Genomic DNA, 23,721 nt, shown 5'->3' with positions numbered 1-23,721 from the left:
GCAACAAGTCCAAATATTCTAAATCAAAGGCCCACAGAAACACCTACACATTGAAAGGTAGGAACCCACCAGCGAGGTGGTTGCTGCGCTGCCAGCCACCAAATGCTGCTCCATATACCCAAATAGCTCAGAGCTTTGCAAAGCCCGCGTTGACATCATCTCCTTACAGTCTTCTGTTCAGAACCACCTCGAAGTTTTCAGTTCTCCTTTTCCTGCTCCTGGTGGCCAGAACCGCGTAGTATTCTGACCTGACTGTGCACTAGGCAAAACAAGGAGGAAGTGAGAAAAGTACTTGGGCACTATGCATTGGCCGGGAATCGAACCCGGGTCTCCCACGTGGGAGGCGAGAATTCTACCACTGAACCACCAATGCTTTGCCACAAGCAACATTTTGACAGCTCTCCAGAAAGAATCTCCACAATAACCAATCTCCTGGTGGTGGGGAAACAAGACTTCCCAGATAGGTGTTGTCTTTGGAAGATAGAACTCACAGACTGAAAGGCAATCAAAGCAAAGGCTTGCAAAAGAGATGGACAATCAGGCAATAGCATGCGGTGGGGACAACCAAATGAAAATATAGAAATATTGGTTTTGTTCACTCACATTACAGCTCTGATAAAGGCTCTTTCCAATCACAGAACAGACCCTTGCAGAAAAACATCGGAGATTCATCCAGATCCCTTGTTTATAACCCTAGACTTTCAACTGTCAACCTTAAATTTTACCTAAAAGAATCTATTTAATGGTCTTAAAGAGTCTGAGAAAATGGTCTAACTTGCCAAAATAGGCAAGTGAAAAATATTTTTAATTAAACATTTTATTTTTAAGACTTCAAAATATACAAGTTCAAAGGTTACTTTCCATTTACAGTTGTTACTAAATACTGGCTATATTCATCATGTTGTACAATACCTCCTTGAGCCTATCTTACATCTAATAGTCTGAACCTTCCACACTCCCAACCTTATGTTGCCCCCCTACTCACTGATAACCATTAGTTTGTTCTTTTTATCTTTTTTTTGTTGTTATATTTACTAGTTTGTTGTGTTTTTTAGATTCCACCTATAAGTGATACCATACAGTATTTGTCTTTCTCTGTCTGACTAGTTTCACTCAGCTTAATGCCCTCCAAGTCCATCCATGAACAGCAAATGGCAAAATTTTGTTCTTTCTTATGGCAGAGTGGTATTCATTTGCCTCACTGTATCCTGAGTGACCTTGCACAGCCCAAATCTGAACATGCTTGTTGCCTAAAGCCACCCAGTGTCCCCATATTCCTTCACTAAAATGTCTTATTACCTCTAGGACATGTACTCTGCTTCTCCCCCTCCTTATCATCGAGATACCTCTTGCCAATTCCCAAGTCCAGCAACAGTGAAGTAACTTGATGTTTCAGGAACTCTTTCCCTTTCAGGGACTTGCTTCTCTCTACAGGGGGGCCTTTCACAACACCCTCTTCATTCTTCAAACTCATCCTCATTCTTCAGGTCTCAGTTCAGAAGTTTCCCCTGGAGAGACTTTCCTGACTGCCGGAATTGAATGTGTGATGTGTCCACTTTGCTTTTGACATTGTGTTCTAACAAAATCACATTTTATTTGACTCTGTCTTCCAAAGACATATTTTCATAAAAAAAGATTTATATTTCCCACAAAAACCAAGACTATGTATGTAAATAAAATATTTTCAAAAGATAGCATAGTGCCTAGCATAGTTTATAGTCTAGAGTTGTTAAACAAGGAAAGAGAGAGGAGTAAATAAAGGAAAGTTTCTCTCTCTCACACACACACTAACAGATAAAGAAAAAATAAATTTAGCAAGATAGGCAGAATGATTAGTCTGCAAAGCATCGGAACTGCAGCATAACAACTGAAAAAGGTGGAGAATAAAATGATCAAAAGTAAAGTTTTGCTTGAGTGTAATGTGCTACAAAGATCTTGAGTGGATCTTCAGAGTTGAAAACAACTCAAGAACTGGGAAGGAGAGGGGAAAGGTATGGTGTGGTGTGATGAAGGGAATAAACCTTGGTGCGAAAACTTCACTTATACTTCTGTGTAGGTCTCTGTAAGACACCAGAGTTTGAAAACTGGCCATTTTGATCCTTGGGCTTTTCTAAGGACTTAAAAGAGATGCTCAGGAGGAGAGAAACTCTGGGGCTCTGCAGTGATTGTGCATGGATTAGTGCTTGGCCTATACCAGGCTAATTGTTTAAAAAAAAAAAAAAAAGAATAAAAAAGGGATAATTTGAAAATCAGACAAGGCAAAGGGCAAAAGAAATTTATATTAGACAGAAGAGTAGCAATCCAGCATCTACCCAGAATCAAATGCAATCATTCTTCTCTGCATATCCTCCTTGAGTGACCAAAGAGGGTGGGGCTAAAGGGAAATCTTGGAGTGAAATTTTCATTTATTCACCCTTTCGTAGGTCTCTCTCAAACACAAGAGCTTAAAAGCAAGGCCATTTGATTTTTGGCCTTTTTCAACAACTCAAAAGAGTATCTTATCTGGTTAATCATTAATTCTGAAGAGAATAGATTAAATTCACTTAGGTGTCCACTTTAATAAATTTTTGTTATAATTTATGTTACTGTTATTGAATCAGGAGACGAGGATATTAAATTTCTTTAAAAGTTTTTAAAAAAAGAAAGAAAAAGAGCCTTAGGAGAAGAGAGGCTTAATTGTCATTCAGATCTTCTGAAGTAACTCAGGCACATCTCCAAATTTTGAGCCTCCCAAACTGTCTCTGAGTCCAGAATGCCTGTTTAGAGAAGAATTGGTGTTTGTCTCAAGAGTGAGGGGAAAGGGTTTGGAAGGCACCAAGGCGTGGGAGGGCAAAGAGAATGCATCCTAAGTGAGGAAATGAAGTCCAGTATTTTGATTTGAATTCCACATCTTGATGGTATTTCTTGACCTAAACCTCCTATACAAACTTCCGTTGGGTGTGATTTTGGAGGCATTTCCAGTAAAGAGGCCTGTATAAACTGATCTTTTGAACTGGCTTTGCAACATCATTCCTGTGACTCTTCCTGGTGATGCCGAGAGCAAGCATTCAGAGGAGAGCACTGGTGGTTTAGTGGCAGAATTCTCGCCTGCCATCCAGGAATACATGGGTTCAATTCCTGACCAATACACAGCTTAAGATACTGTGTTCTTTGACATTTAATGAACTGTCTTAGCTGGAAAAGTCAGTTTTTGCAGCCCTCTGAAGCCACGAAGTGCTTCCAAACCGCTAATGCTGCAGGACCCCTCCTGTTGGGAGTATGTCTTTGAAGTACCGAGTTTATCCACTAAAACCTCTGAGGTTTGGAATTTTTGAAACCGAAACCATTGTTACTACATATCCTTTTTCTTATCCCAGTCTCAGACTACATCGCACTATGGAGGTTCATACACAAGAAACTTAGTGTCAAGCCTAAGGTCACATAGATTTTCTCCTATGCTATCTTCTGGAACATGTATAATTTAGCATGTTCCTTTTAGGTCTATGAACTATTTTGAGTTACATTTTGTGAAAAATGTAAGGTCTATGTAGATGCACTCAGAAATTGCTGAAGTGAGAGGAGGCAATTTTCTGCAAATGTTGCTAGTTCCAAATAAGGTTATGGAACCATGAGTGTTTAGACATGGTAACTGGCAGCCACAATCTACTTTCTAGTCACCTTTTTAGTGCTCTTCAGTGGCAGTAAATATTCCACTTTTCTACGACCTGCCTCACTGCTCCTCTCTACTCTGGCATACTAAAACCTCTCTGATAGAAAGCCATTGGTCTTGCCTTCCTTGACAATTTCCTGTCCGTTACTCCCTTTCAATGGACTTTTATGCTCACATCCACAAATAACTAGTAGAATGGCATTTATATTAGCCTTTCCCAAAAGCTATAGTTTGAAATTATCCAAATGTTCATCATTTGTGACATAGTTTTATATTGGCATAATGCCAAAATTAAGGTGTGAGAAATTCAATAACATACATATATATAAAAAACATCACGTTGCTTGTTAATAGCTAGATAGAAAAATCATATATTCATTCACATGAACTTGAAGAAAGAATTCTCACCTGAAGGAGTAGACATCAGAGTTAAGTATCAGAGGATGGGTGTGCATTACCTGGAAAGTATCAAGGGCCATGCTTGAATGATAAAAATTTTCTGTCGATCCTGGTGACAACTACACATTACAGTATTAAAACAGCTGCCCATTAATGATACAAACATTTTGTTCTGTAAACACAACTTAATGATTTCCTTTCAGGATAAAAATGGGAGGTGGGATGTCAGAAAATCCCGTGTAGGCCATGATCAGTTTGCAGTATACTCTAAACTCTTTAAAATCTGTTTTATTTTGTATATAAAAAAAGCATGACTGATATTTGAAATATTTCCACCAAAAAACAAACAAAATCCCCGTACAACTTGACAGTTTCTTTCGTGAAATATACATACAAGACTCATTTAGAGCTTGAACTTGGACTATAGATATTTTATCTTAAATGGCGAGATCTGGAGTACGTCCAGACTCTATAACCTGGTGACCTCCGTTATCCTGACCCTCCTTGTTTTGGCGGTCGGCGACCAGGCCAAGAGTTGTTTTGGTAGATACAATGCAAAAGATAAAGATAAACACTGCCGTGACTCGGATTCGAACCGAGGTTGCTGCGGCCACAACGCAGAGTACTAACCACTATACGATCACGGCGCGCCACTGTACGGTAAGCGAAGTGCGACACTGCTCTTTTAAACTTTGACAAATCCGTTCCAATTACTGTGCTGCTCTGTTGTTGGATAACTGCAGGCACTCCCGATTCTCTCTCACATCTTCCCTCCGTTAAGCCCTCTCAAGTCTGTTGCATTTTTCATTTTCCCCGCGTCCAGTCCTTGTCACTGCACGGGCTTCCAGAAGTTATCATTGCTTTGTCCTTGCCGCCTCTGCTTCATTCCCGCCTCTTTATATTTCTGTTTTGATCAACCGTCCCCAAGCCCTCTTTCTGGCTTCCTTGGCTGGCTGAACGCAGGGAGAAAGGGGGCAACGCCAGGGGCGCAGACGGTAGAATGAAGGCAGAGCAAACTGGGAGGCAGCACTGAGTCCACTCGGGGTTCAGCTTCCCTGGGGCTCGCTCGGATCAGGCCCGGAGCGTCTCCGGGGCTCTGCATCTGCGGCGAGTGTGGCGCCAGGCGCTGCGGGGACGCTCGACTGCACTTCTGCTTTCGGAATCGCCCGACCCCCGGCTTCCCCACAGGTTTCTTTGGTTTTCGGAGGCTTTGGAGCGGGTATAACCGTTCGGAGAAGGACTAGTGGCTCCTCCTAGCGTGGAAGGCTTGCTTGCACTCTAAGGGAATGAGGTGGGGGAGGGGGAAGACAGCGATATCTCCAGCTGTCTCTGTGGCGCAATCGGTTAGCGCGTTCGGCTGTTAACCGAAAGGTTGGTGGTTCGAGCCCACCCAGGGACGTCTCCCAACTTTTATAGAATGAAAAGGGGGTGCTGTTATTTCTACCCCAAACATTCCCCTAAAGGTGCAGAAGTCCTCCATTACCCTTCTGTTCCCCGAATCTTATACACAACAGGAGGACATAAGCGAGGACATCACTGATCCCCACGGAAGAGCTCTGGAGGAAAATAGGTCACTTGGAATCCAGGATTCTTCATCTAATCGTTATCTTCTGGGTTCCTTTTAGCAATGAAGTTTCTCCCATTGTTTGTACTAGTATTTACTGAACTCTTTCCATCTAACTTTGAAATTCATTTGGCTCTATGCATTTTCTGTTACAATTAATACACATTCATCAATCTTGTGCACATGTCTATAGGATAGAGTTCTGGAAGAGCAACTGCTCTATCATAGTGTTTACATGGTTTTGTGTATGGTTCCATTCTCTCACCTTCGTTGGCCTATTAGCTATAACTGTGTTTCGTTACTTTAGAGATTGCTTTAGGCTTTACAACATACATCTGTAACTCACCACAGTCTGCCTTCAAGCCATGTCACACCTTTTTACATTTCTCCCCTGCTGGCCTTTATGCTATTGTCATGCGTGCTTACTTTGCTTATGTTATAAACTCCACAATCTATCATTGTTACTTTTCTTTAAACTGTCGCGTGTTTTTAAAAAGGTTTAAACAGTAATGATAATACCAATAATAATAATAAATGCTGTATATTTCTCCCACAGATGCCATTTTTCTTGTCCATCAATTTGTGTACATCCTTATTTCCATCTAGTATGAGTTTCCTTTTTCCTGGAGGACTCTAACATTTCTTGTAGTGTGGTTCTGCTGGTGATGAAGTCTTTCAACATTTGTATGTCTGTAAAATTTTCATTTTTATCTCTCCAAGACTTTGCCGGGGGTGGGGGGGGGTGTAAACTGTTTCCCCCCCGCCACCCTCAATCCTTTAAAGATTTAAAGATGTTATTCCACTATCATCTTCTCTTTTTTTGTAAATGTATATAGCAGAGTTTATTTTCCTATTTCTTGATTCCTTTCAAAAAGTTTTTATTTTTAAATTGGGGTATAGTTGCTTTACCACTATCTTATATCCACTGCTTCTGATGAGAAATCTGATATAATCTGTTTGTTTTCTGGATGCAGCTTGTCAGTATCCGTGCTTCGTTTGAGAGTCCTTCTTTTTCAGTGGATTTGAACAGTTTAATTACAGTGTGTTAGGGTCCATTTGGTTCCTTGGTTCAGTAGGGTTATACTTTTAATTATGATTGGAATGTTTTCTGTCATTATTTCTTCAAAAATATTTTCTTTCACAAAATTTACCCCTAGTGTTTTCAGGGACTCCAATTATATTAGACTTTCTAAAATTGCCCTACCCTTCATTTATGCATGCTATTAAATTTTTTTTTTTTGACTGTGGGAATTTCACTCTGGATATTTAAAAATTGATTGTGGCTTTGTGTTCCATAATCCTTCCCCCCGCCCCCGCCCCCGCAATGTCTCATCTATTGTTAATTCTAGCTGGTGAATGTATCATCCCAGATATTATATTTTTCATCTCTGAAGTTTGGGTCTCATCTTTTGTCTATGTTCTACATCTTTCCTTAACTGGACATATGTAACACAGTCATAATAACTATTTTAAAATCCTCTCTATAATTTAAAATCTGGTTCAGTTTGGATTGATTATTTTCCTCCTTATGGGATATGTTTTCCTGCTTCTTTGCATGCTTGGTATTCTTTGGATGCCAGATATTGTCAAAGTTTTGCTTTGGGGAAACTGGTTATTTTAGCATTCCTATGAATCTTGAGATATATTCTGGGGGACAGTTAAGTGACTTGTAATTACTTTCATGTTTTTGGACCTTGCTTTTATGATTTTTAGGTCAGTCAGTCTAGGACTGAGTGTTCCCATGAGTGAGGCAAAATTCCTGAGGTCTCTAGCCAATGGTCGATGAATGATGAGTAGCCCAATATGGCTGGTGGGAGTAAGATTTTCTGCCCTGTGTGAGTACCAGACACAGTTCTATGATCTTTTCAGAATTTCCTTCCTTGGCATCATGCAATTTCTCTGCAAGTATGCTCTGATCAGAACTCTGTTTACTATTTGAGGGAGATCTTTTTCATATGTCTGGATTCTCTCTTCCATCTCTCTCATCACTGGATCTTTGTCCTATGGACTCCAGCTACTTTGCTCTCCACAGGCTCTTGGCTTTATCTTCACTATCAAGGACCTGGCCTCAGATCTTATTCCCCATGCCCAGTTTGCAATCTCTCTGAAATCAGTAAGCTGAACCAATGGTAAGGCTCACCTTGTTTGTTCTTCATCTCTCTGTGATTTCTCTTTTTATTGCCTATTTCCAGTGTTTGGAAAGCTAGTGTTTCATGTCTTTCTTTTTTTTTCCCCCTTGGAAGCAGGGGAAAAGGGGAAGGTATTTCCAGCAAGAAGATAAATAAAATTTCTGTCACTCCACATTTGCCAGAAGCTGAAGGCATCTTTTTATGTTCCTAGTTGAGCTTCAGTAGGAGTTGTATTTATTGATATTCCAGTGTATTGTTCCAATCTGATGAAAGATCTTTTTCTTGTCAGTATGACAAGCTTTCTATGCATCTATCTGTTCCTCCAAAATGGGGAGTGGTGCCCTCCTAAACAAGAAATACAACAGAAGAGCAATGTGGCCACTGCCCACAGACACCCTACTGCATATGTTCAGCAACTAAATCTCCAAGATGTTTAGAAAGTCTTCCAACAACTTCCAGTTGTTTTTGTTGTAGCCAAGTGCCCTGGGAAGAAAACTCACTCAGAAGGGCAGTACGGATAGTGGAGTACCGTTTATTATACCGGTGGGTCTGAGGCAGAGATTCCTCTTTAGTGAGGGACCCCGACCAATTTTTGTGACAACTTTTTATACCCAAAGCATATGTGCCCAAGCTCACAACCCCCAAATTCTCTAAAGCCCACTCTGGACAATGTAAGTAAGAGATACAATCAGGTTACAGCCATAAATTTACATTCTAAAGTCATCTGGACATGCGGTTTAGCCTACATCAACAATGGGTATTAAGATTACAGATAGTGATTGATTACATAGTGGACATTGCATTCTTTTTGGCTCTGGGAAGTCTAGGTATGGGTCAGCCTGGTCTGGTTTCCCTGCACCAGAGAGGCCTGCTCTATTTTTATTTCCATGGCCTCCATATACAGTCCAAAGTTCACCGAGAGTGTAAGATGGAGTTCCCTTTCTTTTCAAAATGGAGTCAGTCCAGTCAGGGCCACTTGTTCCTTTCCTTCTTCATTTTCAGTAGTGACCTACATAACTGTACTAGAATGACTTGAGATTGCTTCCTGCCACGTAGCTTACTGACTGGAGTTAGGGAAACCACTGGTCTCAGACATTTGCTCCTCTTGCCTTTCCTTTGTGGATTGCCTTTTTGCCTTCATTGTATGCACACACTTTAATGACTGGGCTGCCTCCTATACCAGGGTGAATTAGCAAACTGATAACTGTCTCCATGTGATTCCTTGACAGTGTTTGACTATCTTTGAAAAACAAATTAGCCTACTTGAGACAAATCATTAGAACCAAAAATCCTGCTGCTGATAATGCATCATGTGCAGACCTGAATACCAAGAATTATTGGCACACCTTCCCTTGGTTCTTCTGTTGAATCTCATGAGCATAATTGGGCCCTTTGCCTTTATACACTAAATATGGTTCTTGGACAATCTGTGTGTGTGTGTGTGTGTGTGCACATGCATGGGTATTTCTCTTTGCCTGTCCTCCTCTGTCCCTCGTACTCTAGGCTGCCCCCAATTTTACCCATTTTTCTCTCCCTCTCTTCTGTTTTCTGGGATCTCTCATTAGAATGTCTTTCATCACTGAACACATATTAGGGGCTTACTAAGTGCCAGGCCCTCCTCTGGGAGAGATGCTGCATGTTGAGCAAACCCAAGGCAAACCCCTGCCCTGCTGAGCCCGCATCTGGAGCATAGCAGAAGCATAACAGCTTGGCACTGTGTCCTTTCCAGGTGTGGCCTCCCGTTTCCCTCCCATGGCACTAACAGTGAAAAGGACAAGGAAAACCTAACAAAGAACAGGAAAGAGTGACTCACAATCTAGAAGGCAGGTTACAAGGAACACACCTGCCCCACACATAAATTTTTTTTAAATAAATAACATTTTAGGAAAAGAAGTCTCCAGTGACAGCTCCTTAATTCCTGGCGCAGACACTGCATATGTTTTACACTTCTTAAAAGTGACAGTGATGGCCATGCTCACCACCCTTAAAGTACTGACACTTCCTCTTAATCTGTGACCATATGGACACTTCATAATCTATAAAATAATGAGATAGTTACCCCAAAAATGGTAGGTAGAATAATTAACACAGTGGCTTCTAGAATTATGACTTAGTCTCTATTTATCATATGGTATATTATTTAGGCTTAGTTGCCCAACTGACTCTCTGTGCCCAGTGGACAGAGAAGCTATAAACTGGAGCCCACCAGGCCTCTCTGTCCATGGAATTTCCCAGGTAATAATACTGGAGCAGGTTGCCATTTCCTGCCCCAGGGGATCTTTCCAACCCAGGGATCGAACCCTTATCTCTTGTGTCTCTTGCTTTGGTAAGTGGTATTCTTTACTGCTAGTACCATGGGACGCCCATGATACATTTAATTTACTACAACACATATTTTACATTTTTATAAAAAATATTTATAAGATTTAAGTTTGCTTATTGGACCAGTAAAACCAGTGTAGGAAAATCAGACAGTTCAGTGTCATTAGAATTTTGAAGAGAAAATAAATCCAAGACTTCTACAGACATTGAATTAGAGCTCTTTGCCACCAATATTTTCTTCATTATTAGAAAATCTGGAAGAAAACATAAAATAGCTTTTAGACTGAAATTACTAAACAAGTGTGGTGCATACATGGCTTCCCAGGGGGTGCTTAGTGGTAAAGAACCCACCTGCCAATGCAGGAGACATAAGAGATGCTGGTTATATTCCTGGGTTGGGAAGACCCCCAGAAAAGGGCATGGCAACCCACTCCACTATTCTTACCTATAGAATCCCCATAGGATTGCAAACAGTCAGTTGCGAGCATGCACACACGTGATGCATAAAAGGAGTCATCTTTAGAAGCATAACATGACAAAAACATTGTCTGTGTCATTATATGTCAATTATTAGAATTCTTAAAAGTCTTTAAAAGTATTTTTTCTTTTACCTAACACAGACGATCACAAATTTATGCACAGCTAAACTTTTTTTCTGAGCTAATTTTTTTTCCCCCTGAGTTACAGATCACCAAGAAAGGAAGTTCAAGGAAAAAGGAAAAAACCCAACCCTTGGATTCCATCCACTGGGATCCTGGAACTAGAAGTTCAGTGACTACCCCACTTTGGAGAGAGGCACAATGGATTATGTACTGCAAACCAGGTTGCCTCTCTTTGCTTGGACTCAGATTGGACCCAGGGCCAGGCCAAGGCCAGGACGAGACAAGACTACATACCATGATCACAGGGCAGCCAACCCTCTGACAGCACCAATGCAGACAATTGTGGGAAGCTCTTGAGAACTCTCCCTCTTCCTTTAATGCACTTCCCACCTGATCCCTTCATCCTCCCACCACAGGAAAGATCCTTCATCTTTCTGTCCAGTTGAAACACTTTATGCTCCCTGCAGGACAAAAAGAGCCAGGCAAGAGACAAGAGGGCAGCTGCACTTCCCTGAAGGGTTTTTCAGGAGGTGGGTGGTTCTAGCACTCAGACTGACCCAAGACCCCACTGCCTAGCAAGGCAACCAGGAGGAGTCCCAAGAGCAGGCAGTGCCGGGGGGATGACAGCCTAGTAGAGTTCCTACAAGCACAGGGTAAGCCTGGCTTACACTTTGGGGAGAGCAGCATAAAACACTGCCTGAAGCTTCTCTGCAGCCTAAAGAGAACAGACTTCAGGTTCCTGAAGGGGCAAGCAGGAGCTCTGTGTGAGGACAAAGCCTTCCCCTGGCCTTGGAGGACAGGTCCTACAGAAGCTGGTTTTGAGGGAAAGACCAAAGGAAAGGAGCAACAGTGGCCCAACCAGTGGTCTTGAGTTGAGATATCTGCAAGTTACTTTCAAATGATGGAGCAAATCGTGTAGACGAAGAGAGTGAGAAAGCAAACGTGGGAAAATGTTAACTGTGCAGTTGGGACAGAATATACAGTGTGAGGATTTCAATTTTTTTTTTTGTATTTTAAAAGGTTTTATGTTTTTGTTTTCTTAATGAGTTTTTAGAACTCAAGTCCCAGGTTCTCTTTGAATGAAAATTCCATATGTGAGACACTAGGTTTCTGAAATAAAGGAAGAAAAGACTGGAGGGTAGAAGTCCTGGTGGTTCATCACGTTTCTCTTCCCCTATCTGAAGGGCACCTGGCCACAGGAACCCCGCACAGGGTCTTGCCTGTGCCTTGCAGTAAACCACTCTGGTCAGGAAGAGGAAGATTTAATGCAATTTAGAGCTTTCCTGACCTGGAATTGAATCCAGACCACAGCAGTAACAATGCCAAATTGTAGCTACCAGGCAACCAGACATTACCTTACTACCTCCTCCCTCTAATTTGGCTTTTCCAGTTGAAAACTGACAGTAAAGGTTAAATTTCTGAGAGTGGCAGAGCAGAAAAGGAGGTGAGTCCCAGTGGCCCAGGGCTGCATGCAGCTGGGCAAGGCTCCAGCCCTTGTCTGCTCAACTCCCTTCACTCTCCCTCCTGGGTGATGCTTTGGGCTCTGAGGCCAGGCCGAAAGGTGACAGGCTGAGTCCCTCTTGGTTTGGTTTTAGTCCTGTGTACAGCAGAGCCAAGGTCATGCTCTGTTTCTGAATCTCAGTTTCCTTATATTAGGTGTTCTCAGTGGGTGATGAGGGGATAGGTCTGCTTCCTGATCTCTCACCTGACTCCAGGGTCTCTCCTGATAATGGCACGCGTAAGGACTCCTTTCCGTGCAATTCAAGAGCCTGAAATCCTTCATCTATGTGTCTTTGGGTTGAGCACTGGGTCGTTGACAGTCTCTTAGGTTCTGTCAGGCAAACCAAATTGTTCCACAGGTGTGCTGAGGTGGGGAAAACCGAGTGAACATCACAGGGAAAAGCTCCTTGGTTTTCAGAGATGAAATGCCTGTCAGCGTGTAGAGGAGATTTAGGCACCAGATGAGAAGGTGAGGGCATTTCCAGAGGAAAGCTAACCTGAAGCTGGCTTTGTGCCCTCCTTGGACTTTCTGTGGCCTGGTCTTCAAAGTGACTCAGAGCAGACAAAGGAGGGCTGGCTCCTAGTGCTGAATGGGCTTTTAGGTAATTAGGGAACTCCTCCTGTATTTGTGGGTGGGGCATGAAAGTGCAACTGCACACGCTTCTATAATCCATCTCTCTAGCCCAGTTTTTTTTCTTTTTTTCTTTTTTGGTATGTGTATGTTGGGGGTGGTGGTGGTTTAGTCATCAAGTCGTGTCTGACTCTTGTGACCCTGTGGACTGTAGCCCGTCAGGCTCCTCTGTCCATGGGATTTTCCAGGGAAGAATACTAGAGTAGGTAGCCATTCCCTTCTCCAGGGGATCTTCCCCACCCAGGGATCGAACCCTGGTCTGCATTGCAGCCAGATTATCAACTGGGGCGGGGAGCGCAGAGAGGAGAGGTGGGAGGGTTTAAATGTGAATGTAAGCTTCAGGGAGAAGAAAAAGCACGTAAACATACCGCTCTGTTTCGAACTGGGCCCTTTCGCGTGTTAGGCGAACGTGATAACCACTACACTACGGAAACCAGATAACCGTTGTTGTCTAATAACACATCTCAAGAACGGTACCTCTTACCACGCCTGGCCACAAACATTTTTGAAAGGAAAAGGACTGTAGGGGCACAGGCGATCCCTCAGGTGAGGAGACTGAACTCTGGCTTAGGTTCCTCGCCTTCCCCGAAACGAGGTCCCTGGGTCCCCAACAGTCTAGCCTGGAGGTCCCGCACCCAAGGCAGGGTCTCCAGTTTCACAGCTATGCATCCGAGTGCAAGGGTCGCCACCGCTGACTCGCCAGTTCCCAGAAGCCGCAGGAGCCGGGGGTTAGACGGGTTTGAACCCCCGTGACCCCTCAGCCCAGAAGTGTGGACGCTACTCCTCCCGGGCTGCAGACCCGGCGCCTCGGTGGCCCTCGGTGGTCAATGCTCTGGGCTCTTGGAAATGATCGATGCTTCTAAGCCACCCGGAAACCCGAGGACCCGCGCTCCGCTCTGCTCGGATGCCCCTGACCCGCGCACTCTTTCCTCGCAGCCCTTTAGCCGCAGTGCTTCTCCCGCAAAGACCACAGGAAACCGGGTTCCTCAGGTTTCTGCCCCTGTGGCTTATTCTAGTTGTCTACTGTAGTTCAAGTCCAAGACTTCCATCACGCTTTCACGTTTAGCAGGAAGCCCAGTAAAAGCTGACGGCTCAGGTCTTTTATCTGTTTGAAAATAGAGAGCATCAACGCGGGCAGAGCCATTCTTCCCCGCCTGTGCTGAGTTTGTTTGCAGACCAGGCCCCGCCTAAAGTCGCGGAGGAGCCAGGCTCGGTCTACCCAAATCTCACGGTGGTTCATTCCTCATCGGTTGAGGTTCTTCTTTAAGGATAGTTTTGCTTTATCGTTTACAATGTCTGAAACTTCAAAAAAATTAAATTAAAAAGAACTTTTTATTTTATATTGGAGTATAGCTCATTAACAATGTTGTGATAGTTTCAAGTGGACAGAAAAGGGACTCAGCTGTACATAAATATGTATCCATTCTCCCCTAAACTCTCCTCCCACCCCGGTATGATGTCTAAAACTTATTTGCCTTTTATAATTTTCCAGTTCAACGGATCATGGAGTGCGAATCTTAACCTAGAACCACAGAGAGGTAAAGGCAATTCCCCCCAGAAAGCAGGATGTGTTTTCGTGTTCACAGCATAACGCCAGTGGGCAGAAAGCATTTCTTTTTGCTGAAAGAATTTAATGCTTTGTTGTCTGTGTGTCTCTCTGTCCCTGGTTTCCTTTAGAAGTAAAGTTTCACAAACTTGGGAATGCATATGCGTTTTCTCCTGCAGTGGTTTCTTCTTTTCTTAGTGCGGCTATCACAGCCGTTTCCTTCCTGTCTGAGGTTCAGGGGCTCCGACCAGGTGGAAGACGCGGGCTGCGTGAGCACCGGCCCCGAGGCCGCAGGGCTCCGACTGGTTTCACGTGGATTCCGAGTGCAGTCGCGGGTGCAGCTGCGCGGCAGCACCCTCACCAGCGCTGGAGTCTGAGTCCCCAAGGAGGCGGATATGAAAATAGCTTTAGATCAGGACCTTTCATGAGATTCCCCTGCTTTCCTCCCCTGCAGGACCTCCCACGTCCAGCCAGAGGAGCGGATTCGCGGTTTTTCGGCTGTGTCCAATGCGCTTCCGTCCTACGTGGACAAGAGAAGGGGGCGGCAGTCCTTTCCCCGACGGAGCGGGGGCACAGGGGATGCCCGAGGGAATACCTTTCTCGGGAGAGTCGTTTGCCCAAGTCCAGAGTCGCGAAAAGGAGGGACTGGGACTGTGTTGGCCGAAGTGAACATGGACCGAGAAGCAAACGCCAAGTCCTGACTGATTGGATGTGGGTCTGAGGAAAGCGCGGCGTCGGGGACAACTGGAGGTCTGAGCCCAGGGAGCTGGAGATGGCGTCATCCAAGGCGGGAGAACTGCAGGGCAGCAGGTCGTGGGGGAAGACCGGACGATCCAGGTCTGGGCGCGGAGCCTTGTTCGCAATTTTCCATCCAGCCCTCCCAAGTCCTGCACCCGCCAGGAGTCTTTCGTGTCGTTGGGGATCCCGAGATCTCACCCGCGGGGCTGCCCTCCCGCCTCTTCTGCCCCCGCCCCGGCGACCTGCTCTCCACGCGCGCTCGCCGGGAAAAGGCGCGTCACCAGGGCAGTTGTGAGGTGCGCCGGGACTGGGCAAGTCGTGGGGACTTGAAAAAACCAGGTAGACCTCGCGGGCGCGTCATACTGTCTCGCAGAGCGCTCGGCTTTTGGTGTGGGGCTTATTTGGAGAAAGCAGGGAAGGAACGTTCTTCGGGTACAATTCCTTGGAGGGAAGTGCGGGACTCAGAACTCGAGGGCGAGAGACACAACACACTCTTTTCGGGCTTCCTGTTGTCACTTATAAGAACTGCGGCAGGTAGTTCTCTGGTGGTCTAGTGGCTAGGATTCGGCGCTTTCACCGCTGCGGCCCGGGTTCGATTCCCGGTCAGGGAAGGCTGGTTACTTTTTTTTTTTTTTTTAAGTTTTGGCTGCATCTCCAGCAATCTTCACTTCCTGCCCACAAGTGTTATGTGTCCCACCGTCCAGTTGCAGTGGAGTCTCTGCATCAAATGCTTCAGCCAATGAGGTAGAATCCCAGGGTCCAGGGCATTTTCTAGGGTGATAGAGGGGAGATGTGAGGAGCAGTCGGGACAGCCCCTCGCCTCCACTCCTCCCTTCACCGGAAACCTAAAGCCTCACTTTCAGTGTCCATCTAAAGAGAACTTGGGACTTGAGTACCAATTGTTCTGTTATTGTTAAGTCGCTAAGGCCAGTCTGACTCTGCCACCCCATGGATTGCAGCACACCAGCCTGTCCTGTACTGTCTCCTGGAATTTGCTCAAACTCATGTCCATTGAGTGGGTGATGCTATCTCACCATCTCACTCTCTGCTGCCCTTTTCTTTTGCCTACAATCAGCATCAGTTTTTTCATCAGTCTTTTCCAATAAGTCAGCTCTTCCGATCAGGTGGCCAGAGAATGGGAATTTCAGTATCAGTCCTTCCAGTGAATATTCAGGATTGATTTCTTTTAGGATTGACTGGTTTGATCTCCTTGCAGTCTAAGGGATTCTCAAGAGTCTTCTCTAGCACCAGAATTTGCAAACATCAGTTCTTTGGTACTTAACCTTCTTTTATGGTCCAACTCTCTTATCCCTACATGACTACTGGAAAAACCTTAGCTTGACTATATGAACCTTTGTTAGCAAAGTGATGTCTTTGCTTTTTAATATGCTGTCTAGGTTGGTCATAGCTTTTCTTCAAAGGAGCATGCATCTTTTAATTTCATGGCTGCATTAAACTGGCTGAGTACTTATTCCTTTAAAAAGCACACTGAAACTTATGAAAATTTGTAAGAAGAGTAACTGCATATATTCTTCATCTCAATTCATCAATTAACATTTTCCCATATTCGCTTTCTTACTCTCTCTCTGTATACATGACTTGCTCCACCATTTGAGAGGAACTTGCAGACATCCTAAGATCATTGGTTGGACCACTATTGCTCTTCTCCTTTGGCATCTCCCTCTCAACCAGCTCCCATGAGACCTTGTCCTCCAAGACTTGGGGAAGGTTTTGTCCTTGCAAGGTGGCCCCTCTTGCCCCATTCTCTTCAGGCTGTAAGAAATTTCAGGCAGTATTTTATTCAGCTCTCTTTGGCAGTGCAGGCCAGTGCCTGTAGGAACTCCACTAGGCTGTCATCCCTGGCCCTCCACAGCACAGGCTGCCCTCCAGCCTCCTCCAGATTCCCTTGGTGGGAAGTGGGGTCGCGGGCCAGACTGAGCACTAGAACCACCTACCTCAGGAGAGAGCCTTCAGGGAAGTGCAGCCGCCCCCTTGGCTTTTGCCAGGCTCTCTGTACCCTGCTAGGATATCATTTTACTTATTTTTTGGTTTCTAACTATATTTTTATGTGTACAGTATATTTTGACTTCTGTATACATTACAGCAAGCTCACCATTAAATAGGTTTACTTTCCGTCTCTTGCCATGCAGTTGACTCTTCTTGCTCACTTTTCCCTCCCCACTTCAGTCTTCCCCTCTGATAACCATCACCTGTTTATATGTTTGTTTTTGAATGGTTCAGATGGTTCATTTTAAAATTTAAAAAAATATTCCACATGCGGTGAAACTGCATGCTCTTTGTCTTCCTTTGAAAGACATTTCACTTAGCTTAATACCCTCAAGTCTATCCATGTTGCAGCAAATGGTAAGATTTCATCTTTTTTTTTTTAAGGCTGAGAAATCACATGGCTTCCAAACTTCTAAGCATTCCCATAATGTGTGATGTCAGTATGAAATTCCTTCATTTCTGGTTTAAAGGTTTTGTTCTGTTCTCTGAATGTCCTATGTTCATGGATATGTGCCAGATAACTATAGAATAATAAAGGGTGATCAACACAGCACCTTCCATGTTTATGGGCTTAATAAATAAACTACTAATGATAACAGTGCATGGAGTCCCTTGTGACCATGTGGCAGGGTGAGATAGGAGGAGTAATATCAAGACAGTTATGTCTGGAACAAAGCAGAGTACAAAGTGCCCACAGCACATAGCCATAGAAGGGGCTGGCAGGATGACATCCATGTTATTCCAGATGCTCCAAAAAGTAAATGGTGAGAATTAATTAAACGTGCAAGGACTTCATTAGGGAAAATACCTGTGTGCAAGGAAATAGGAAGGTGCTTGGGAATGATGAGAGATGCCTCAGGTCATGAAGCAAATCTGACTTAGTAAGGAAGAGAAGAGAAGGTGTCCAAGACTGCCTGCCATGAAGTCTAAGTTCATCAAAGTCATTGTGGAGTCACTGAGCCAAAGTCAGCCAATGAAAAGTCTTGTCTCTCCCAGGAGTGGGTCTGCGTTTCCATCCCCACTGCACTCAGCTATTGGCAGGGAGCAGCCCATGGGAGATGCGGCCTCAGAGATAGATTTTAAAGCATAGCTGGGACCTTCAGTCAATTAATCTCTGCATTGGAAGGTCTATAAGGCCATCAGAGCAACCAAGCCCAGGACAGATGTAATAAGACTACACAAAAGTATTAGTGATTGGTAAGTACAGGGCACAGAAATAAGAACAATGGTACAACTGTCTCCTCTCCTTCCAGTTCGGTGAAATACTGTCACTCCACCTTCTTTTATTCTACCTTCAATTTAAGCTATAAGTGGCAACAAGGAATTAGTCGACCCATGAGCCACAGATGTGATTACCTCTGTGCCCTGGGCTGATCTCATGAGAGAAATCATCTTGGTGACAGAATCTTGATTGAAACTATTATTTTTCCTCATTTTTCATTATTTTAAATTATGAAAGAATGATAAACACATTTACAGGAGACTTGGAAAATACAGAACAAAGTTACATATATCTCCACTATATAATTATTTTAAAGTAGATAAATTAGGATTTTTAGTTGGAGTTTCAATATCAAACTCTCAAAAATAGAATAGACAGAAATGTAGAAAGATATAGTAGACCTGAAAAGCACTATGAACCAGTTCAACAGAATTATGATTTATACAATTTTCACACAACAGCAGGATACAAATTCTATTCAAGTTCCCATAGACTATAAACTAGGAGTCATTGGAACATATTCAGGGACATAAAACAGGGTATAAAAATTTCATGGTATAAAGGTATTGAAATCATACAGTCTGTCATATACATGACAGACATATATATAAAATAGATATACATATATTTTCTGGTTGTTCAGTTGCTCTGTTGTGTCTGACTCTTTGTGACTCCATGGAGGGGTCTCCCTATACTTCACCATCACCCAGAGCTTGCTCAAACTCATATATCCATTCAGTCGGTGATGTCATCCACCATCTCATCCTCTGTTCTCCCCTTCTCCTCCTGTCTTCAATCTTTCCCAGCATCAGGATCTTTTCCAATGAGTCGGCTCTTTGCATCAGGTGGCCAAAGTATTGGAGTTTCAGCTTCAGCATCAGTCCTTCCAATGAATATTCAAGACTGACCTCCTTTAGGATGGACTGGTTGGATCTCCTTGCAGTCCAAGGGACTCTCAAGAGTCTTCTCCAACACCCCAGTTCAAAAGCATCAATTCTTCAGTACTCAGCTTTCCTTATGGCTCAGCTCTCACATCCATACATGATTACTGGAGAAACCATAGCTTTGACTAGACGGACCTTTGTTGGCAAAGTAAAGTCTTCGCTTTTTAATATGCTATCTAGTTTTGTCATAGCTTTTCTATCAAGGAGCAAGTGTCTTTTAATTTCATGGCTGCAGTCACCATCTGCAGTGATTTTGGTATATATATATATGTGTGTGTGTGTGTGTGTATGTGTTAAAAAGAATTTATATAAGGATGTATACACTGCTACATTTAAAATGGATAGCCAACAAAAATCTATTGTATAGCACATGGAACTCTGCACAGTGTTATATGGCAGCCTGGATGGGAAGGGGTTTTGGGGGAGGAGTGGATACATGTATATGTACGGCTGAGTCCTGTTGTTGTTAATTGGCTATACCCCAAAACAAAATAAAAAGTACAAAAAATACAGAGAACATTCATTCTCATAAAAAATAAAGCTTTAATTGAATGTAACAAAAAAGTTACATTTTTCATTAAACTTTTTTTGAATGAGTCTCAAATTCTGTGACAGACTTTTGGTCAAGTTGTTTTCATTAAAAAGTACTGATTTTAAAAACTAATAACTTAAAACTGCCACACACAAAATATATGGTCCACAAAACATTCTCCTTTCCTTCTGAAGGTTTTATAATGCATTTTTATCATTAGCCAGTCTTTTACTATTAAACTTAAATGGCCAATTGAGATGAACAGTTCTGAGACTGTTCTTCCACCACTGATTAAGACTGGGGTGGCAGACTTGGGGGATAATATTCATTTAGCCTTCTGAGCTTTCTGGCAGACTTGGTGACCTTACCAGCTCCATCTGCCTTCTTGTCCACTGCTCTGATGACACCCACAGTGACAGTCTGTCTCATGTTACACACAGCAAAACGGCCCAGGGGAGGATAGTCAGAGAAGCTCTCAAGGCACACAGGCTTGCCAGAAACCATATGAACAATGACAGCATCACCAGATTTCAAGAATTTAGGGCCATCTTGCAGCTTTTTCCCAGAATGGCAATCAATCTTCTTCTTCAGCTCAGCAAACTTGCAAGCAATGTGAGCTGTGTGACAATCCAGCACAGGTGCATATCCAGCACTGATCTGCCCTGGATGGTTCAAAATAATCACCTGAGCTGGGAAGCCAGCTGCTTCCATTGGTGGGTCATTTTTGCTGTCACCAGCCACACTGACACAATGAACATCTTTGACAGACATGTTCTTGACACCGAAGCCAACATTGTCCCCAGGAAGGGCTTCACTCAATGCTTCAAGGTGCATTTCTACAGACTTCATTTCAGTTGTTACATTGACTGCAAAATGCTGGGCTGGATGAAGCACAAGTTAGAATCAAGATTGCCAGGAGAAATATCAATAACCTTAGATATGCAGATGACACCACCCTTATGGCAGAAAGCGAAGAACTAAAGAGCCTCTTGAAAGTCAAAGAGGAGAGTAAAAAAGCTGGCTTAAAACTCAACATTCAAAAACTTAAAGATTATGGCATCTGGTCCCATCACTTCACGGCAGATAGATGGGGAAACAATGGAATCAGTGACAGACTTTCTTTTCTTGGGCTCCAAAATCACTGCAGATGGTGACTGCAGCCATGAAATTAAAAGATGCTTGCTCCTTGAAAGAAAAGCTATGACAAACCTAGACAGCATATTAAAAAGCAAAGACTTTGCCAACAAAGGTCTGTCTAGTCAAAGCAATGGTTTTTCCAGTAGTCACGTATGGATGTGAGAGTTATACCATAAAGAAGGCTGAGCACCAAAGAATTGATGCTTTTGAACCATGGTGTTGGAGAAGACTCTTGAGAGTCCCTTGGACTGCAAGGAGATCCAACCAGTCCATCCTAAAGGAAATCAGTCCTGAATATTCATTGCAAGGACTGATGTTGAAGCTGAAACTCCAATACTTTGGCCACCGGATGCAAAGAGCCAACTCATTGGAAAAGATTCTGATACTGGAAAAGACTGAGTGCAAGAGGAGAAGGGGGCAACAGAGGATGGGATGGTCAGATGGCATCACTGACTTAATGGACATGAGTTTGAGCAAGCTCCAGGAGTTGGTGATGGACAGGCAGGCCTGGCATGCTGCAGTCCAGAGGGTTGCAAAGACTCAGACACGACTGAGCGACTGAACTGAACTGACATGTCATCTTATTAATATCAATCCATTCTTAGTTTGAAAGAGATCAAAATAAAATTTACTCTTCTATATATATTAACATATATTATTTCTACCATTTTGAAAATTCAACAACTACTATCTCCAGGCTTGGGGCAACTCTGATCTTCATGATTCTGAGAAGCAGTTTCTGTCACTCTCTCAAATGGTGTTCACCTGGGTCTTGCAAATGGTCTTCATTATAAACATTTAGATTTTAATCCTACTATATTTTCACATGTGATAGTTTTTTTTCTTTCCAAGCATGTAATCGGGCTCAAGGATCCCACAGGCCCACTCTCCATAGATCTAACTTTCCCCCCACATTGGCCTTACTGATCTAGTTCTCTAAATAGAGAGAGATAATAGAGGAAATGTATTTTTTGTTTAATCTTTTCTTTGAATTTCAGGCCATTATGGCCTGCACAAATTTTACTTTTTATAGTCATTCAATAAATACATATAAATAATTTTTAAATAATAATTTATTAATCTGATCCATTTATTTAAAGGTAATGTCTGATGCCTCCAAGTTTACACCCACAAACGCTGTTGGATACGGCTGGAGAATCTGGAAAACATTCCTGTAGACCCTCCCGGTGTCATGTCACAAGATGTCCTTACCAGAGCCAGAAGAGTGACTCTCAGTGTATGAATGAGGGGTGGTGAGCGACACATCTGAAGCTGACTGTGCAGCACCTGGCGGGGGAGAGACAGAGCTACAGTGAGGTCTGGAGGGATTTAGGGAACTCTCTTCAAAGACTGCTCCCAACAGAAACTGACATTTTTTCCCCTCCTTATTCACATGCAACTGGAAGTGTGAAAGTAGAGAGAGAAACACCAAGCTGGTATCCAGTTCACAGCCAGTAACCCTCTGGTTATCTGGGGAAGGGACTTACACGTGAAATGTGAATTTCCCAGTGTGCTTCACTCCTAGAACTTGTGAATCTAAGGACTTGCAGGTGGGACCTCATAAGAAGCAACCTTATCTAGACTGGGCTGTGTGAGTCTGAGCAATTTTTGTACTCTCCACTCTCTGTGATTCTGCAGCTGGGTATTGCTGCAGAAAGGAGGGATATAGAAGTAACCAAGTTTGGGTTTTGCCCTGTGTAAGTCTGAAAACTCCAGCTTGCTTCCCTCAAGGCCCTTTTCTTGTTGTAGAGCTGAGGTATGGACTCTGGGTTCTATCCATGGAAGCCAAAGGTATATACTATTTCTGGAAATAAAAACAAATCAGACAAGTCACACATTTGGGTAACAGATGCTTTCAAAGATATACTTCCCTTCACCCACCAAAATTTTGGCCAAACCTGGGAGCCTCATGCACTGGAACAACAGTCTGATGTGGCTGAGTCACTATGGGCCACACCCTCATGTCAATGGCTCCAGTTGTGGAACATAGTCTTTCCCCCTAATTGGCTGCTGCTGTGATATTGTCAGGGCCCTGGTCACCATATTCCTGATCATGACAAGGGAGAACATTTGGGTAGAAAGTAGAAATACGGTCCATCTGCATGAGAGGGGAGGAGGGTGGCAGGTGGCATCCAGAGCATGTGGTAGTGACATGAAGGTGGGATGTGGTTCTCCCTCTACTGAGGGCACCATGGAAGCCTTGGCTCTACCATCTGACAGTCAGGCCATAAGCCCTCGGGGCAGCACCAAGTAGTCCAGGGAGTTACCAGAATGGGCATCACATTAGATAGCTCTGCGGATAAGAACAGCTTCCCAGGTGGTGCAGTGGTAAAGAATCTGCCTGCCAGTGTAGGAGGCGTAGGTGATGCAGGTTCAGGCCCTGGATCAGGAAGATCCCCTGGAGCAGGAAATTGCAACCCACCATACAACATATTAAAAAGCAGAGACATTACTTTGCCAACAAAGGTCCATCTAGTCAAAGTAATGGTTTTGTAGTCACTTGCAGACAAGTAGTCACTAATGTATGGATGTGAGAGTTGGACCATAAAGAGGGCTGAGTACTGAAGAACTGACACTTTTGAACTGTGGTGTTGGAGAAGACTCTTGAGAGTCCCTTGGACTGCAAGGAGATCCAACCAGTCCATCCTAAAGGAAATCAGTCCTGAATATTCATTGGAAGGACTGATGCTGAAGCTGAAACTCCAATACTTTGGCCACCTGATCCAAAGAGCTGATTCACTGGAAAAGATCCTGATGCTGGGAAAGACTGAAGGTGAGAGGATAAGGGGGCGACAGAGG

At 43.6% G+C, this 23,721-nt stretch overlaps 2 protein-coding genes and 4 non-coding genes across 13 annotated transcripts in view; 2 read left to right on the top strand and 4 right to left on the bottom strand.

The window, feature by feature from the left end:
• Positions 1-302: 302 nt before the first annotated feature.
• TRNAG-CCC (transfer RNA glycine (anticodon CCC)) lies at positions 303-373 on the bottom strand. Its single transcript has one exon. It is a non-coding gene; the product is annotated as a tRNA-Gly (tRNA).
• A 4,250-nt stretch (positions 374-4,623) lies between these two features.
• On the bottom strand, positions 4,624-4,695 carry TRNAH-GUG (transfer RNA histidin (anticodon GUG)). The gene has a single exon. It is a non-coding gene; the product is annotated as a tRNA-His (tRNA).
• Positions 4,696-5,373: 678 nt separating this feature from the next.
• Positions 5,374-5,447, top strand: TRNAN-GUU (transfer RNA asparagine (anticodon GUU)). Its single transcript has one exon. It is a non-coding gene; the product is annotated as a tRNA-Asn (tRNA).
• An 8,652-nt stretch (positions 5,448-14,099) lies between these two features.
• LOC132344843 (elongation factor 1-alpha 1-like) lies at positions 14,100-21,941 on the bottom strand. The gene has a single exon (XM_059884998.1). It carries the CDS (start codon positions 20,632-20,634, stop codon positions 20,077-20,079), a length of 558 nt encoding a protein of 185 aa, XP_059740981.1. The 5' UTR covers positions 20,635-21,941; the 3' UTR covers positions 14,100-20,076.
• TRNAE-UUC (transfer RNA glutamic acid (anticodon UUC)) lies at positions 15,620-15,691 on the top strand. The gene has a single exon. It is a non-coding gene; the product is annotated as a tRNA-Glu (tRNA).
• Positions 21,942-21,977: 36 nt separating the features above from the next.
• The window catches only part of LOC788142 (phosphodiesterase 4D interacting protein-like), a 64,066-nt gene continuing 62,322 nt past the window's right edge, over positions 21,978-23,721 (bottom strand). For 7 of the 8 annotated variants that reach the window (XM_010803059.4, XM_059884936.1, XM_005203960.4 and 4 more), the window contains one exon: positions 21,978-22,209. In XM_010803059.4, the coding sequence (XP_010801361.1) occupies positions 22,118-22,209 (92 nt within the window). In that variant the 3' untranslated portion in view covers positions 21,978-22,117. 8 annotated transcript variants of the gene reach the window in all.

This window comes from Bos taurus, chromosome 3, assembly GCF_002263795.3.
Source record: "Bos taurus isolate L1 Dominette 01449 registration number 42190680 breed Hereford chromosome 3, ARS-UCD2.0, whole genome shotgun sequence".
Taxonomy (NCBI): domain Eukaryota; kingdom Metazoa; phylum Chordata; class Mammalia; order Artiodactyla; family Bovidae; genus Bos; species Bos taurus.
The sequence above is the reverse complement of the archived record's forward strand: the minus strand, read 5'-3'. Positions and strand labels throughout refer to the sequence as shown.

What these genes read in the sequence shown, in the direction of transcription:
- LOC132344843 (XM_059884998.1), bottom strand. Translation starts at nt 20,634, where the DNA reads ATGAAGTCTGTAGAAATGCACCTTGAAGCATTGAGTGAAGCCCTTCCT.